General features: G+C 41.9%; 1 protein-coding gene and 1 long non-coding RNA gene across 2 annotated transcripts in view; one reads left to right on the top strand and one right to left on the bottom strand.

The window, feature by feature from the left end:
• Window positions 1-19,303, bottom strand: part of LOC105519791 — a 127,251-nt gene that overhangs the window by 20,675 nt on the left and 87,273 nt on the right. The gene's annotated exons all lie outside the window — the stretch shown is intronic.
• The window catches only part of MYRIP (myosin VIIA and Rab interacting protein), a 417,935-nt gene that overhangs the window by 354,820 nt on the left and 43,812 nt on the right, over window positions 1-19,303 (top strand). The window contains exon 10 of the mRNA XM_011953264.1: window positions 14,421-14,660. Coding sequence (XP_011808654.1) covers window positions 14,421-14,660 — 240 coding nt within the window. The remainder of the gene's footprint in view (window positions 1-14,420; window positions 14,661-19,303) is intronic.

Below are 19,303 nucleotides of genomic sequence, written 5' to 3'. Positions count from 1 at the left end.
GTATACTTATTTCTCTTTCTTGTTTTATTGCATTGGTGACAACTTATGCTACACTGAGACATAGTAATGACATCTGGCACCTTGCCTTTGTCTTGCTGCTACCCTTAGTGACCTGTTTCCGGTGTTTCACTATTAAGTGTCATGCTTGCTCTAAGTTTATTAGATACTATCAAAATGAGAAATTATCTATTCCTAACTTACTAAACAATTTAAATCAGGAACGTGACTGCTTTTTGGCAGTAGATGATCATAGACTTTTTCTTTTTTATTTTTATTACATTTTATTTTATTTTTGAGACAGTGTTTTGCCCTGTCACCCATGCTGGAGTGCAGTGGCACAACAGCTTACTGCAACCTTGACCTTCTGTGCTCAAGAGATCCTCCAGCCTCAGCCTCCCAAGTAGCTGGAACTATAGGAGTTCATCACTGTGCCCAGCTAAAATTTCTTTTTATTTTTCTGTAGAAACGGGGTCTTGCCATGTTGCCCAGGCTGGTCTTGAACTCCTGAGCTTAAGCAATCCTCCCACCTCAGCCTCCCAAAGTGCTGGGATTACAGGCATGAGCCACTGTGCCTGGCCAGTTTTTTCTTCTATAATCTGTTGATGTTGTAAATCACATTAATAGATTTATCAGTTTTGAATCATCTTTTCATTTGTTGCATTAATTTTACTTGATTATGTTTTTTTAATAAAAACCAGATTCCATTTGCTGGTTTCCATTTTGATGCTATCTCGTTCAGTTTGATATCAGGTTATACTAATAACATGGCAAGGATTCTCTATTTTATCTTATTTTTAGAACACTTTATATAACATAATAATTTTCTGAAAGTTTGGGAGAATTCACGTTTTAAGCTATCTAGGCCTGCTGCGTCTTTATAGGGGCAGATCTTTTACTTTCTTTATAGATTTCTTCTTTGGTTGTTAAACCATTTAGATTTTGTAACTCTTCTTAAACCCACTTTAGTAATTTACATTTTCATAGGCAATCATCTATTTAATCTAGATTTTCAAATGTATTGATATAATATTATATCTAATATTCTCATCATGTTTTTAAAAAAATTTCTCTGCACTATACTTAGGCATCCTCTGGTTTATAGATTTTTTTCTCTCTCTTGCTCTCATTCTCATTCTCTATCATTCCCTCTTTTCTTACTTGAACTTATCAGTCTCATTTTTTTACTGGTGTTTTTGAAGAACCAGCTGTTACTTTCATTCATTAATCCCAGGGATTTTTTATTTTTCTTCCTAGTCCATTAATTTCTACTTTTATATTTATTAATATATAACATATTAATAATATATATAATAAAATATAAAAATATACTTTTATATTTATTAATGTCTTCTTTTTACTCTCTTGTTTTCACACGTTTTTCTATATATTCTGATATATATAGAAATATATATATTTCCAATATAGCTAATGAATTTTCCCTCAAATTCAGTTTTGTTTCCACCCCACTAGCTTTGATGTGCAATGTGCCCATTGTCAAACTTTTCCAAGTAATTGATCATTTCCAATGGAATTCTCATTTTAATCAAGTTAAGTTAGTGAGATGGATAACACTTTGATTTGTTTTTGCATTTTGTTTTAGTTTTGTTACTAATTTTTAGTATGCATTATGAATAATGAGTATGGCTTACATAATTGCTAATGTTGGGAATTTGTTAAGACTGCATTTATGATTTAATAAATGGTCAGTTTTTGTGAATGTTTTATGTGTGTTTGGAAGGAACACATGTTCTCTGTTTTTTGGAGACAAAACTGCATGTGTATGTATGCATCGTTCTGGGCATTAACAAGACAAGGTCCTGTCTCTTGAAGCTCACATTCATTTCCCTTCATTTCTCTAATTTCCCATGACTGTTGTCTTCATTGTTCTGTAGTTTTCTTAATTCCTGTCCTTTTAGAGGCTTGTGAAGGACTCATGTTAGGAGACGCAAAAGTACATCTGTCATCTCACTCCCTGCTAGATGCTTCACCTCATGGGCCAGGATTGGCAGATGAAGCCAGCTGAAAGCAGGAGTCCTTTCTCGCATTCTCTACCTTATCCCTGGCCTCACTCACTTGACACATACCTTTGCACAATGAGCCTCTATGCCAGGGGTCCCCAACCTTTTTGGCACCAACAGTTTTGTGGATGACAGTTTTCCTATGGATTGTGGCAGGTCGCGGGAGGTGAGGGATGGTTTCGGGATGAAACTGTTCCACCTCAGATTATCAGGCATTAGTTGGATTCTCATAACGAGAGCACAGCTCTTGTCCCTCACATGTGCAGTTTGCAATAGAGTTTGCACTACTCTGAGAATCTAATGCCACCCCTGATCTGACAGGAGGCAGAACTCAAGTGGTAATGCTGGCTCACCTGCTGCCCACCTCTTGCTATGCAGCCTGGTTCCTAACAGGCCAATGGCCAGTACCAGTACCCCTGGGTTGGGGACCTCTGCTGTGTGCAATCCATAACATAAACTGCTGAACACACTCTTCTATCCTCCTAAACCCAACCCCCTGATGGACATAGATGGACTAAAACCCCATCTCTTTTGAATATTAATTCTGCTGTTGCAGAATTAATGCAAGTGTAATTCTGTAAGTCTAGACTTCAAATGCAAGTCTATGTCTGCTTCTGTGTTTTCAGTTTTTCTGCAGTCTTTTGTCTTCCCATTTCACCTTATCCTGTAGTCTGTTAGTCTAAGTGCTGAACTCTGATAGCTTTTTACACCTCTTAATTGAAAACCTATATTATTACTCTCTAATGAGAAGCAAACTGCTACCAGACACTGTGTCCTGATTGTTAGTAAAATTCACATGATGCCTTCAGGCTAACTTGTTTCCTTCTCTCTGCAGTATTTTTCCATGGGTTCCACATTAACTTTTCCTGTTAGCAGTTCTTAAATGAGGATAATGCTATCCCCACCCTCATTGTTTGCCAATATCTAATGCCCTCAAATCATTTCCACTCTGCTAGCTTAAGATAGGGGATTTTTGTTACACTTACTGCCTCACATTGTGCTTCTCTGATCAGATGGCTAAGAACCTAGCCACAGTATTGAAATATATAGATAATGAATGAATGAATGAATTAGAAATAACAGACACCATCACACACTTTGCATGGTTTTTGTAGTCTCTACCCCAGAGCTTACGCTTTATGACTACACCTCCCAGGATGCAACATGGTACCATGGCTAGTTCTTCCTCCCACCCACCTAAATATTTTAGGGTAAATACATTTTCTAAGTAGCTATAAAACAGGGAAGCACCGAGGGGAGTTGGAAGTGAGCTTCTCTTCGGATGCTTAAAAAGTCCCACTGCCACAATAGAAGGCTCAACTGTTGTGTTTTTGTTTGTTTGGTATTTGTTTTGCTTTGTTTTATGGTGAGCATTTATCTTAATATTTCTGGACCAAGATTAGAGGTTGAGAGAATACTGGGAGGAGGGTCAACAATTATTGTGACTACTTAGAAAAGGTAGAGAGTAACTGGATCTCCAAGTGCACTCGTGAGCCTTCTATTTAATAAAAAATTTCCCCATTCATTTACTGGCAACAAACGGACTTTGATTGCTTTTTAGTGTTGTGGGTTTTCATCTTTTTCTATATCTTCCCACACAGTTTTGGTGGAAATTTTGTGTGAAAGATGTCTCAGGTACCATTTTAAAATGGAAACCTGCTGATTAATTTTTTGTTGATTGAGACTTCAGGATCACAGGAGGCTGCTATTTTAATTTCCTCCAATGTTTCATTTTTAGTTATACTCATTAGCAAAACTTGTTTTCTTGGAGTAAACTTTCTCCCGCCTAGCATTCTAGATTCTAATTATTCTTTAAAAATATGTTAAGAGTCTTGCCGTAGTGAGAAGCTACCAGTTCTTTATAACTAATCATCTGTAAATATTCCTTTATTTAATAGATTTATGCCTTGCTCCAGAAATAATTTAAAGTGGCTTACATAAATATGAACAAGGGAAAATAAAATAAAAATATAACAGTGAAAAGGAGGACAAAGGGAAAACCAGAGTAGAAAAGATAAGATGAAGCAAGGAGTAATGATAATTTACAAAATTGATGGAATGACTCTTAGGCGAGAGATACCAAAAATTTGTCCCTGAGTTTCTAGAAGACAATAGAAGGAGGGTGACATGAGCAGTTCCCCAAGTCATGGAAGCTCTAGTAGAATAATAAGTCCATTCCTTAAAGGATGCTGCTCTCGGAGCTAAAATCCAAGAGAAACTCATCCTGTGGATCCTTGTGGAGAGGATGGAGACCACAGCAGCCCCTGCTCTAAACTGCTTCCATGGATTCACACTCGGGGCTGCTTCTTATAATGTCACTCAGTGTTGACCAATACATCACAGCGGGCACTGTTCAATTAAGTTCAATTAAGTCAGGCTGATGAGGGGCCAAAATGCACTGACCTCTGCTGTCCGGGCTGCTCCAGGATTAAGTGTGTGGATGTGGAGAGCAGTGGAAGGCTGCCTCCCCATGGCTCCCCTCCCTGTTTTGTGAGTGTTGTGGAGCTCTGTATTTGAGGGGATGCTCTCTGACAAGTGCTTGTGAGGCCACGCATGTTGGCAGTGAGCTGAGTTGGAGGTAGTAGTGACAATCCCCTGAGAACACTGGGGCTTCCAGAAGGTTCGCCTGCCTCTGAAGTGTACCAAGAGAATATCCGCAGGTAAGGCCTTAAAATCTACCCAGAACTGCATTGGAATTATTTCCGGTACAGACCAAAGAGTAATCATTCCCCTCTGCCCTTCAATTCTCCACCCTGATTTTCAAATCTTTTTAGGCATAGAGGCTTCCCTTAAATGAAATCTAAAGAGAAGGCAGGCGAGTGCACTTTCACTTGTACCAAAGATTGTATCTCCCACAAAAATAAAAATAAAGAGAAGACAAATCATAATATGGCTGAAAGCAGAGCTGCTCTGAGGCGCAGTTGTTCCCTCATTCCTCACCGCTTACCTCCACGTCCACAGCAGCCCAGCAAGCACAAACAATAACCTGGAAGGACTTTAGAGCAGGTGTGACCAAATACCCCTCAGAAGAAAAATCTTAGTCACATGTCTGTCAACTGATTTCCCCTGGAGCACAAGAATTGCTAGGAGTGCCTTCCAAGATAAACTGGTTGCAGAGAACATGTCTAGAAAATGAGACACTTGCTGGAAAAAAGTACTTCTTACATTTTCTTTTTGTCATAGGCCCTTTTGAGAACCTAATGAGTACGCTAGGTCAGGGTATCCAATCTTTTGGCTTCCCTGGGCCACAGTGGAAGAAGAAGAGTTGTCTTGGGTCACGCATAATATACTAATGCTAACAATAGCTGATGAGCTAAAAGAAAAAGAGCAAAAACAATTTTGTAATGTTTTGAGAAAGTTTATGAATTTGTATTGGGCTTAATGCAAAGTCATCCTGGGCCACATGGGGCTCGGGTTGAACAAGCTTGCTCTAGGTCTTCTCTCTAGGAAGGAAAAAAATGTGCATAAATGCAACAGAGTTTTATATTCAATCTTGGGGAGTATTGGGAGCCTGTCTGGAGCCTCTCTATATAGGATTTTTAAATAGGAGTCTGTTGGATATTAAGGATTCTCCACTGAAAATGATCACTTTATTGTAGCAATGGTTAAATTATTTGGGGCCTTCTTTTAGGAGACATTAAATGGCAGGGCTAACTATCAACTATGGCTTTTACTTGTATGTAGCAATAAAACCATGTCAGTTCCATGAAAGAAAATGTTGAGCTCTCTATTACATGTGGCAGGGACCCAAGCCCCGCTCATTCAAACGGATAGCAAGTCATTCAGGGCCAATGCAGAGAAAGGGGTCTAGAGCACACTCGGTCCCTTCATCCCAACCCCCGCCCTGCGTGTCATCATGTGATTGCCAGGAAATCCTCCTGCTGACCCTGACTCTCACACTGGCATTAAGGCCCAGGTTCTGAATCACCACCAAAATTCATGGATCGCATAACTTAGTCTATGCCTATCACAATCCTGAGTCAAAGAAAAATCGAAAATGAAACCCACTGCTAGTGCTGCTTTATTCCTAACAGATTTCTCCACAAAGCGACAGAACAATTGTGGCCCGTATGAAAATAATTGTGTCTTAATTATGCGTAATGTTTCATTATTGGAACGCTAAGCATGTGGGAGTTCTTTATCTGACTGCTCAAGGTCATTGCAAAGGTCTGATTGCAAAAAGTCAAAAACTTGCCACCTCAGGCCTAAATGGGTTAAATTTGCCCATTCCTCATGTAAACATTCACCTGAAAAGCCCAGACTAGCAATTTTCTAGATATTTTATATGGAATTGCCATAATTCTGGGGAATAAGTGGTTGCCCTTTCAACAAATAGCATAGTCTAATTCCATTGGATAGGAGATTGGCAATGAAAAAACACACAGAGGAGGGACAGATACCAACAGTCAAGAGGTTTTGGTTCCGAGAGTGGGAGCTGTGCCCCAGATTAGATTCAGACTTGTTTGTTTTTTAAATCAATGTAATAATATGAAGGACTCAGAAATCATGGAATCTATATACCAAAGCAACTGATCTGTAATAATAAAAACTAAAAACTAAGCCTTCCAGATGACATCCTGGTGCTAAGATTTCATAACATCCTTCACCAAATTCATCACCAGGTAGTTAGTCCCCATACCTTCTGTGCAATTCCACCAGCCAGGTAGCTCCTTCCACATGATGGGTTCTCCATGAGAGAACCTTGAGAGACTCTCTTTGAGGCAATAGGAAATGTATTATAATATTAATTTCTATAAGATTCCAGATGGTGTCTTTCCATTTCCACTGTGTGAAGCTGACCAAGGGTCTGGTGTATATTTGTGTATGTGTCTGGCTGCTATCACACCAATTATAAGGAAAACAAATGCCTTATTCACAGCATGTGAATAAAACTAGTTTTAGGTGAACAGCAATGCATTGGAAGTGGGAAAACTTCTACCTTAGACACCAGGGACAGAAACATTCTAAGTCCTCTGGGAGAGACAGATCAGCTGCAGAGTCCAGCAGCCCCATGGCTCATCCACTTGTCTCCAGCCTCTGAATAGCTGTGCCAAAGGATTGGCAAGGAAAAGTATGTACATTTGCCACACTGAGTGCCCTAGAGTCATTTAACCTGTAAGCTGGAGCTTTTCTCTGAAGTCTACTAAAATAAAATCTAAAAGCAAGCTGCAGAAACTTGGCTTTTTAGGTCGGGTTCAGTATCTTTCATCAACAGGAATGAGGAGAGCCACCAGGACACAAGGATATATTCAACAAAAGTCAACATGTGACTGTTGAAAATTATCCCTTATCTGGACTCTTTTTTAAAAAGTGGAGAAAGCCCAGAGCCTTGCCTGCCCTTTACCTCCTGAAACAACCTGGCAGGTGAAAGACAGCCCTATGAAAAACTTTCTGAGACTTGGGTTGCTTTTTATGAGAAAGATGATAAGGCTAAATAGGAGAACAAAATTTTTTAATTATAGTAGGCTAGATTTCAGTGTGCAGGGATCACTCGGGTTACTGAGGTAAAGACAGTATTCTAAGGAAATCTCAGGGTATTCATCTCCAGAAAGAATTCTAGAAAAATTATCTTCTCACTCCTTTAAGTATTCCCTTTTGTGAAACAAGAGGTTAAATCCCTTTCCTCTTGGGTTATCTCCCTGCTTCGTGGCTCTGCTGTTTTCCTTTTAGTGGGCACGGTTTAATTTGGAGCATCCAGTCTTGTTTTGGTGTAAGAGAAGAGCTTGGCCTTCCGGGTCAGGTCACCTTCAGCTCAGCTATCCACTAGTGTGACCTTGGACAGCACACTCAGCCTTTGTCCTCATCAATGCAGAGGGAACTGCTGGGATGCTTGAGTGTGACATTCCGTGCACAGTGCCCTATACAGCGTGCACCCACACGGTGTGCTCAGCAGTGAGAAATGTCTCGTTCCTTCCCCCACCACTCAAATCCCCATCACCTCACCTCCATTTATTTATTTATTTATTTATTTATTTATTTATTTATTTATTTATTTAGAGACTGAGTCTTGCTCTGTCGCCAGGCTGGAGTGCAGTGGCACAATTTCGGCTCACTGCAATCTTCACCTCCCAGGTTCAAGCAATTCTCCTGCCTCAGCCTCCCGAGTAGCTGGGATTACAAATGCATACCACCACACCCAGCTAATTTTTTTGTATTTTTAGTAGAGACAGGATTTCACCATGCTGGCCAGGATGGTCTCAATCTCCTGACCTCGTAATCTGCCCACCTCAGCCTCCCAAAGTGCTGGGATTACAGGTGTGAGCTGCCGTGCCTGGCCTTCCTCCATTTATTTCTATTCTCGTGTTTCTTAAGCTGAAGAATTCAATAAATTCCTCAAGAATTTTTAGAAGACCTCCAGTTTGAGAAAGTTTGCATTAAATTTTAAATACTGTCAATTTAAGAAAAATGTTGGCACCACCCTAAATATAAATGCAGATATAAGAATGGAGATCTTACACACATGGCAGCACCCAGCCATGGGGTCGAGGCCTGGGTAATCCAGAACATGCCTCTTTTTTCAGTGATCAATGAGATGAAAAGCAAAATTTAAGGTTATTGTAAAGAACTTGCACACCACTGAAAACATATTAGAAGTCTCTTGTTTAAGAAACTATACTGACTTATCTTAGGAGTATTCCATCGTTAAGTGTTTAAAGATATGCATTTCTGTTTAGCCAGGGTCTCCAAGTTCCATACACACACACACACACACACACACACACACACACACACATATATATATATATATATATTTTTTTTTTTTTTTGAGACAGAGTCTCACTCTGTCACCCAGGCTGGAGTGCAGTGGTACGATCTCAGCTCACTGCAACCTCCATCTCCTGGGTTCAAGCAAGCACATCTGGCTAATTTTTGTATTTTTAGTACAGACGGGGTTTCACCATTTTGGCCAGGCTGGCCTCAAACTCCTGACCTCAAATGATCCACCCACCTCAGCCTTCCAAAGTGCTAGGATTACAGACGTGAGCCACCATGCCTGGACACACACTACATTTAAGTGTGCAAGGAAGAGGCAACTTTTTGTTTTTTAAACTTTCCCATTCGCCTCCCCATTCTGACTAGCTAGGAATGTAAATCAACCAATTCAAAGAAAACTTGGCCTCTTGTGATTTGAATTATTTTCCCTTTTCTTTCCATTTAAACCTGCCTTTCCTAGGTAAACAATCAGTCCTCCAAACCCTCCACTTTCTCTGCCTTTGCTGTCTTGGAGAGCATGTTGGGGAGCTTGTAGGGTCCTCGTGGCTGCGGGGCATCTTAGAGCTAGACGGTGTCCTCTGGGTCCTTGCAGGACTCTGCAGTGATGGGGACCCTGCTCATCAGGTCATTTCTCTGCCTCACTGGCATCTGCTGCCAATGTCTAAGACCTGGGAACCTTGGTCTGTTCCCTGTCTGCTCCATTAGAAGCCAGCACCCCTTCCATGGGCGCCAGCATGGCTCTCACACATGTCAGCTACCTGGCCCTGGCTGTCCAACCCCAGGACAGCTACTTTATTACAGTGTCACCAGCAATCTTCTATGACTCTGCTTCTGGGTGCCCTCTGTGCCACACAGGTGCCAGGAGGGACCCTGGAGCCCCCTTCAGCCTCCCCGAGAAGTTCCTCATCAGGGGTGATTGTACTCTGATTCTGCTGCCCATATATCATAAGATGGGGGGGCGGGTCAGAGGTCATAGGCATCCTGCGAGGTTGCTTCTCTCTAGATTTCAATAGAAGTAGAAGTGAAATTTAGCTTTTCAACAGATTCATCTCTAGAAACCCTCTGTCCGTGTTCACAAAATCTGTCTTTTGAGTCTTTTGTTACCCTAAAGAGCTAATGGAGTGAACTGATCAATGATCTTTTGGTTCTGGATCTACATTCACCTTCCCTGGGGTAAAATGCTTATGGTTTAGCCTAAGAAAATGAAGACACAAGGGAATGCAGTTTTAATGGGAAATGAAAAGCACTGCTTTCTTGTTTTCAAAATAATGTCCCATTATACGTACAAATACTGCTTTATAAGGTGGAGAGTTCGAGACACCACACCAGTGGGCAAGCAACTCTGATTTTCAGATTACTTAAAATGTTTTGTGCCCAGATACAGACATTGCTCATAGTTATCCAGCTTGCCCATAAGGAATTTCATTCTTTCCCACCCCACCCTCTGCCCCTGACCCCCACCGCCCACCCTGCAAAAGCTTCTCAGCATTCTCCACTGAGTTCATAATCTTCTCAGTGATCTGCTTAAGTCCCTCACTGTCCAACACAGTGAGTATGTTTGGTGTTTGGGTGAAATTGTTGTGATAATCAGGGTCCCTTTTAAGTAGAAGAGCATTTTTGTTGGCTGAAGACTCAGCAGCACTCTTATTTTCTCTAAATTCTGGTTCCCAGCTGGCTTTAAACACAAACCTCCTTACTGCTCCTTTCTCTGAATTCAACCGTAAGCTTCCAATGGGGTACATGTTCAACCAACATGTACCCATCTACTGTTGTCTTACTTAGGAAGTATTCTTATCGATAAGTATTCTTATCGGTATTTCTTAGCCTTTTGGGAGCACGGACCCCTGTGGAAATCTGTTGAAAACTAATAATGCTCATCCTAGAAAAGTGTGCATGCATACCAAAGTTTGTGAACAATATCAGGGGTCCACAGAGGTCCATCCATGGACTCCATGTCAGCCGAGATCCCAACTTAGCATTTACTGTCTCAGCTATCATGAAAATTAAAATCAGCTCATGGGGGAAAATATGTGTGAGTTTATAACATAGGGCAGGGACTGCTGAACCCTTTGCAGGCTAAAAATGCCTATTTTTCTCTGGAGATATAAATATTTGTTAATCTACTTGATGAATATTAGATGGCCAAATAATACTGTTATTTTTGAAGTTCTTGTGGCTTTTGATAATGATGCTTCCAGTTATGCTTATGGTATCTCATCTGGGCATCTGATCTGTGTGCATACGATTCGTCTTTCTGTGAACTCAAGAACCATCACTTAGCGTTATGATTCTTGCTGCTCCAATAAAACTTGAGGTATGTCTTGATAATCTTTAGGATCCCATTCTTTAAGATTGGCTCAGTTATCATCTATTCTAATTTCCCTTCCTGACAATATCCACCTTAACCAACCAGATGAGGGCCCTTCCTCTGAGTGTCCTCAAACCCTGACATGTGGTTATTCTGTTCCCCAGTATTTTACAATTGTCTGGTTCAATGTTCCTCTCTCCATCACACTGTCATCTCCAATAGGGCAGGAACAGTGTTATTCCCACCTTTGAGCCCCAGTAAAGTACAGTGCTCAGCACATAGTGGGTGCTCAACACGTGTTTGCTGGATGTGGACTGAATCACAATAATTCTTCATAATTTCTTGTGATAAATAGACAGGAAATGTGGACAAAACATGTTAAGCAGGTTTCATCTTTTGGGTTAACTATTTTAGCCTTGTAAATTAGTCTTTCATGGTCTGTTTATTCAAGCAATAATTAGGCCAAAGCTTAATATTAATAAAAGTAAACTAGAGTTAACATGAATTGACAGTGCCATGTGTAGAGATGGTAAGAGATGGTCACCAGGGCTGAGTCTGTAACCAGTTGCTGATTTCCTGGCTAATTTAGTGCATACTACAACAGTAGCAGAAAATCTATTTGATAGTTAAAGCCCTATTTCTTAGACTGGTGTTTAACCCTCTGCAGACTGACCCAGACCTGATTTTTCCATACCACCTGGCTCTCCACTCTCTCCACTTCTGAACCTTATCCCTGTAACTATGCAAGCAGCTTCATGCGCCCTGGGTCCTATTGGTCCTGCTGCTTCTACGTCAAGAATGCCCGTCCCATTACAATGTATTAAAATGTTCCTCATATTTTGAGAACCTGCTAAGAGGTCATTCTTCCTGTGGACCACCTCCACATCCCAGGCAAAGGAATTCCCCCTTCTCAAGCTGCTAGGAGCACAGGTTACTTCACATGAGTCCCTCCCTCATCGATTCTCACTCAGGACCAGAAAAAAAAAAAATCACTTCCAATAGATGTTTTTCTCTTAATTATTCAGTGATAATTTTCATTTCTATGTCATCTGTTTTCTTCTAATCACCTTTGGATAGACATCTGCCTTTAGAATTTATCCAGTTACAAACTCTCTTAAGTAAAATTGATACACAAACGAAGTATAAAAGAACGTATCACACGTCTTTTTAAAAAACAAGATATCCAGATTATTGTTGCAAAATGTTTTGTGATGAAGTCCTTCCTGTTGAATGAGTAACTGGATGAAAAGACCATATTTCTTTTTCATCCTTATTAATATTGTTGATAATATTTACTCATCAGTTCTTGAGCTTGAGAAAATTCACCTGGGACACTGTCATCTGAAGACTCTTAGTCTGAGATTTCAATAATATAACCAATTTCACCATTATTGTTAGAATCTAGAGACCTGCTGTCCTCTTTGAATTCATCTTCTGAGTCATCTAATGATGGTGAAATGTTGTTCTCTGTCAGTTTTTGGAATTTTCAATTGTATGCAGTGAAAGCTAAAAGCAGATTCAAAATAGTGATGATTTATGTCACACTACTGAATCATCCTTCTAGGCAATTTCAATATTCTACTTATTTTTTCATCTTTTTTTTAGCATAATTTGGAATAACTTGTGAGTAATGATGAAAAATAATTCCCTGGATGATGAAATAGCAAAATGTTTCAAAAGATAGGAAAAATAAGATCACAAAGATCCCATTATATATCTTAGATTTATAAAAAGGTCCAGTGAACCCATATGGTAATTGTAATGAGTTATATTTTATTGAAAAAATAAGTAAATTCTCTTCTTGTTCTTCAGAAGCCCTCTAAGAGAATAAAAGTTATAAAATATCAAACCCTACAAATAGATAGAACAACTCCAAGAGGAAACTCAAAAAGTAAAATTGGGTCCAGTGACCCCGATGGTATGCCATGTTATGTACATATGAACGCTTCAACACACATCTGTCTAACTGAAGGCCGAGAATAGAGTAAGAGTCACACTCTCTATGTCTTCCTGGAGTTCCCCAGGCCTAGTAAGGCTTTACTCACAGAAGGAGTTTAGGAGATATTCAGCAAGTGGAGAGTTGGAACAGGATATATAATCATTAAGGGAATGTCAAACAATATTCCTTACATATGTGCAAGGTCCTTGTACCATCTCAAAATCTAGGCCCTTTGCCTAGAATATTGTTCTTCCCTCTCTCCCTTTTAGCTGGGTGACTGTTAACTTTGAATCTGAATTCAGAGTCCCTTCTGCAGGGAAGCTTTCCCTAATCCTCAACCCCTCCCATCAAGTGCTTATTTATGGGCTGTGAGAATCCCTTCCCTTCACCACATCCCAGCCACACACATCATTTTCTCTGCACTCAACCACCATGAAAAGTTAGTACTTATTAGCCAACACTTCTTCCTCTCCATTCCCACCCTATTGGTTACTGGTTACAAAAATACAGTTAGATAGAAGAAATGAGTTCTAATGTTCGATAACACAGTAGGAGAACTGTAGTTAACATAATTTATTGTATATTTGGGCCAGGCATGGTGGCATGTATCTGTAGTCCTAGCTACTTGGAAGGCTAAGGCAAGGAGAATTGCTTGAGCCTAGGAGCTCTGGGCTGTAGTGTGCTGTGCTGGTTGGGTGTCCACACTAAGTCTGGCATCAATATGGTGATCTCCCAGGAGCGGGGGACCACCAGATTGCCTGAGGAGGGGTGAACTAGCCTAGATTGGAAACAAAGCAGCTCCAAGCTCCCATGCTAATCAGTCATGGGATTATGTCTGTGAATAGCTACTGCACTCCAGCCTGGGCAACACAGTGAGACCCTGTCTCCAAAAATAATAATTTATTGTATATTTGGAATGTTCTCAACACAAAGAAATGATAAATGTTTGAGGTGATGGATATCTTAATTATCCTGATTTGATCTTTATACAATGTAGACATGTATCAGATATCACATGTATCCCATAAATATGTACAATTATTAGGTATCAATTTTTGAAAGTGAATATGGAAAGTTTTAGTGTGTCTCCTTCATTGCAGAGCTGACCCAGGCAAGGGCTGGTCAGGTTCTCCAAGCATCCTTTGCACCAGCACAGTGCTGCCCATGGTGGGAGCTCAGAGAGTAGTCTGTGAATGAAAAAAAAAAAATTGAATTCAAACACTTTTCTGAGTAAAGAGGCTTACCTTCTCAAATTCATGCATTTGAGAAAGTAAAGGTAAAAACTAAAAGTCCATCTGAAGAGAAAACAGACCAGGTAAGAAAGCTGTTACTTTCCTAGACTATATGTTCCTATGTTCCTTTACTCAGGGGTTATTGGGAACAAGAGGCAACATGGCTGTAGCAGAGGGCTCCTCATCTCATGATTCTGGCTTTCATTTAGGTGTCGGATGATTTATCAGAGACAGACGTCAGCAATGAGGCTCGGGACCCCCGGACTCCCACAAACACCACAGAGGAGAAACAGAGAAACAGGCTGTACGAGTTAGCAATGAAAATGAGTGAGAAGGAGACTTCTTCAGGGGAGGATCAGGAGTCTGAGCCCAAGACAGAATCTGAGAACCAGAAGGAAAGTCTGTCCTCTGAAGACAACAGCCAGAGCGTCCAGGACGAGCTGAAGAAGGTAAGGGCTGTGAAGCCACCTGCAGACAGCTCAAGCTTCTGCACTGGGGTGCTGGAGATTCTATATTGGTGCAGAGAGGTGCTGGGTCCCCAAAGAGCTCTCTCTAAAATGCCCAACTCTGTGCACTTAGGAGAGCCTAAGAGAACCCATCTTAACTTGCACTGGGTGGTGCAATCAGGAAAACAGCACCATGGAAGTTTTCCAAGAACTCTTGCCTTCCACTATCTTTCATCAAGACAGCCCTTTGGCTTTGAGTCTATCATTTAGTGCCCCTTATCCCTCTCACTGGTAAAAATCAGTGTTATTTCCTGCTCCATCCTCTCCCTGAGGAATTTTGTCCATGGATTGAGGTCATCTAGCCAACCCCTCTTTTAATCAATGATGAAGCTCTGCTCCATGCTATGGAGACTTCGTGTTCAAAGTGGCCCTCTGGATTGTTTCTCTCTGCAGTTTTCAGATTTTGGTTTGTTTGTTTTAGCCTCAGAATCCTTTTTCAAACAATCTTTATATGGAATCCCAGTATTTCACACAGAAAAAAAGTATTCCCGTCTTAGGGTCCCCAAAGCTCTAACCACTTGAGTTTCAGAACCACAATCCTCCTCCCCTTTTCCTACCCCTAGTAGCCCCTGAGTTCCAAAGGACACAGTTTGAAAACCACAGAAGATAAACCCAACCTCTGGCATAAAAGAATCCCACACTCCCTCCCCGTAGTCAGTGCTTTGCCCACTGTCCTCCAGTATTGGGGTTTCCTCTACAGCTTCTCAAAGCACGTTTATGCTAGACTTGCTACTTTAGAGTCAGAATATCCCTGCCAGCCTCCGATGGAAGGGAACACACTAACATTTGCTGAGTGTCTCTGTGTCTCCTCTGTGTGCGTGCCTGTACACATGTTCATTAGGTCCTTAAATAACCCGTTGAAAAAGAAGCAGCCCATTTTTGCAGAAGAAGAAACTGAAGCTGGGTCATTGAGGTCCTTACGAAAGGCTCACAACTAGTAAGTTTCAGAGCTAAGGCTGCATCACAAACCTGCTTGGCCTTAAATCACAGGCCCTTCCTTTACAATGAGCCAAAGATTCGATTTGATCTTCAGAGTGATGATTCTGTTAGAGAGAAACCTCCCAGGTGTTTTCTGTGTCCCAAGTGTATACTGTGTAAACTAAGAAGTTACTGTTAATGCACATGCATGGGTGAAGGAGCTGCCTTCATCTGCTCAGCAGCCAAGCTGGGTTCCTGTGGAGGAGGAATTGAAGACCCTTACTGCTGAGCCCCTGAACCCTCCAACAAATTGAACTCTGTTTTTCACTTTTCCCATCCCACCCTCCATAACCATCAAGTCCTCACCCATAAATCTTTTCCCAGCTTGTCTGTGAGGTGGAGAGTAGAGCTGGGTCTCCATGAGGAGCCCCTCACTGGGATATGGACTCCAACCTGTTGCCAATGGTAAAGGGCTCTGATCCTCTCTGTTACTTGAACTGATGCCGCATTGCAGTCAGATTTGTATGCTGGAGCTTAGAGCCAGATAGTATCTGGAGAATATCACATTCTTTCTTACAATGACTCTGTCTCCTACTGGCTTTGCTGCCTGATGGTCCCAAGGCTCTAAAAACTCTCACTGTACCAGTAGCATGCCAGGGTGAGTCATGTAACCTCACCCTTCATCATTCTGCAAGGAGCAACCTCCTTGAGGCACAGCCATCAATGTACGCTATTCTCCCCTGGGCAGAATGTAAGCAGAGAAAGAAGGAGCTACTGGGGGGACTTCCTGGGGACTTAGATAAGCGCCTCCATCCTGCCCTGGCCCTAATTAGGCAGGAAATTAAGAGAGTTGGCTTTATTCAGATTCCCAAATGTGTCAGCTTCTCAAAGTTCAAGTCTTGCCTTCCTAGTCTACCATGAATCAATGAATTAAATATTCAAACGTATTCTTGTGCATGTAAAAATTCATATAGCCATATATATATATGGCTGGGCATGGTGGCTCATGCTTATAATCCCAGCACTTTGGGAGGCCGAGGTGGGCAGATCACAAGGTCAGGAGATCAAGACCCTCCTGACTAACAAGGTGAAACCTCGTCTTTACTAAAAATACAAAAATTAGCAGGCACCTGTAGTCCCAGCTACTCAGGAGGCTGAGGCAGGAGAATGGCGTGAACCCGGGAGGCAGAGCTTGCATTGAGCCGAGATTATGCCACTGCACTCCAGCCTGGGCAACAGAGTGAGACTCCATCTCAAAAAAAAAAAAAGAAAAAGAAAAACAGAAATATATGGTTAAGTATTGAATATTATTTAAAAACAGAAAAGTGTTGAGATACATTTTAGGATTAGACTGAGTCTGAAGCATAACTGGCTAGGTGCAGTGGCTCATGCCTATAATCCCAGCACTTTGGGAGGCCAAGGCAGGCAGATCACTTGAGCCCAGGAGTTTCAGACCAGCCTGGGCAACATGGCAAAAACCCAATTTCTACTAAAAATACAAAAAATTAGCCAGGGTTGGTGGCGTGCATCTGTAGTCTCAGCTACTTAAGAGGCTGAGGTGGGAGGATCACTTGAGCCCAGGAGGTTGAGGCTCATCACTGGACGCCAACCTGGGTGACAGAGTGAGACCCTGTCTCAAAAAATATATAAATAAATAAAAACAAACAAAATTAGCTGGGCATGGTGGCTCACGTCTGTGGTCCCAGCTACTTGAGAGGCTGAGATTACTTGAACCCGGGAGCCTGAGGCTGCAGTGAGCCATGATTGCACCACAGCACTCCAGCGTGGGCAACGACAGAGAGAGACCCTGTCTCAAAAAAAAAAAGAAAAACAAAGCCATGCAGGTTGCAAACTCTGTGATGTTGGTTTAATGGCTTAACTCACTGCTATTACTTAGAACATGATGATTCATTTCTTGCCTGCTTACTCTACCTCACCTCCTAACTGGTCTCCTGACCCTCCAGGCCCTTCTTGGCCCTTCCAATTCTATCTCCACTCAGTGGCCAGGTTGCTCTACAGTTCCTGCACTTGCTCACAGCCTGTCAAAAGGCCCATGTCTGTCTTGCTTTTTAATTGATCCCTAGGACCCAGTCCAGGTTTTCATTGTTGATTGAATAAATACATCTTGGCCTCATTTGTAAAATGGGGATAATCATACCTCCTTATAGGGTTGTGAGGAATGAATTATGTAGTGTAGGGTTTAGCACATAGCAGGAGCCCAGCAAATCTTAATTATTGTAGCTTTAGGAAAATAAGCTTCACTGTCATGAAATATCATCCATCTGCTGGTACTGAAGGAACAGCTTAGTGCTGATTCCCAATCAACACTTGCAGTGTCATGCTGTGGGTCTGTAACTACATTTGGTGCTCCTTGATGCCATGCAGAGTGTAAGTGTGGAAATCACTACATCAGATCCCTAGGTTACCATCTTCAGGATCAGAGTTAACTGTGATGTCCCCATGACCCCAACACCACTAGTCTGAGCAACACACACAGACACACACACACACACACACACACACACACACACTGGGGAGTAGATCTAGGGTAATGTGACTATTCCAGAAGCTGCCACTGTTCCACCCTTGTTTCTTAACCATGGTAGTACACACTGGCCCAGAGTCCAACTACCTGAGGGCCTTCTCTTGAGTAGCAGGAGCTCCTCTTCCGAATCAGAAGACTAGCTGGAAGTGCCAGAGAAATACCACTCCCAGGAGTGGGAGTGAGGTGCTAACCATGACTGATGGAAGGGTGTAAATATCCCAGCTCTTTTGCTTCGGTTGGGATGGTGACTCTGAGGCTTAAGCCACGCACTGACTCCCTCAGCATATGTAGCTGGTGGCACCCACAGTGATGAACTACTTGATAAACTACATGATAAGGCAGTCTCCTCTACTGACTCTCTTCCCTTTCCTGTCTCACTTCCCCACTCCTCTGCCAGTTTCCTGGGACTGCCTCCCACATCAGCTATGTGCACCCCAATTTTTGTCTCAGGGTCATTTTCTGGGGGAGCCCAGACTAAGACAAACAGAAGAAAATGTGTCATCCCCAAATCGCAAATACTTACTTTGGTATTGTGAATAAGCAGTGAGGAAGCCTAACCACCAAATTGGTTACTGATAGGCTTTATCTCACCAAAAGGAGGCTTGCCTCATACAGAGGCAGAGCTCAGCCAGGCCCTCCATCACTGTCCCTGCTCTTTGGGAGCCAAAGCAGAGGAATGCGCATATGCCCGTAGACACAGTGACATCAATGGCAGCTCAATGTCCTCAGTATAACTTCCCATCTAATTGGAGCTACAGAATCCTGTCCAGCAGCAGAAGAAGCATTTTAGAAACATACTTTTACCTGATGGGATTCAAACCTTTGCTGCATGCAAACATATCCGTACAGTTGGATTAATGTCTTCCTTTGACTGGAGGCTGGGGCCCAGTGATTACTTAAGGATGGGCACTGGAACCTGAATTTAACAAGCTGAAGAACGAGCTTGGGGCCAGATCAAAAATTCTTGGGAACTGGATTCCTGAAAGGTCATGTTTCTTCTTTAAGTAATAACTTGGTTCCACCAGACCTCCGTGGTTAGTCTTCCAAACCACGTAGTCCTCAAAGCCTGGGAATGAGCACTTGTTTCTCCCCAACCACTGAGCAGCCATGCCAACAGCACTAG

This window comes from Colobus angolensis, unplaced genomic scaffold (assembly GCF_000951035.1).
Source record: "Colobus angolensis palliatus isolate OR3802 unplaced genomic scaffold, Cang.pa_1.0 Scaffold36, whole genome shotgun sequence".
NCBI lineage: Eukaryota > Metazoa > Chordata > Mammalia > Primates > Cercopithecidae > Colobus > Colobus angolensis.
This window is presented reverse-complemented; position numbering and strand designations above follow the sequence as displayed.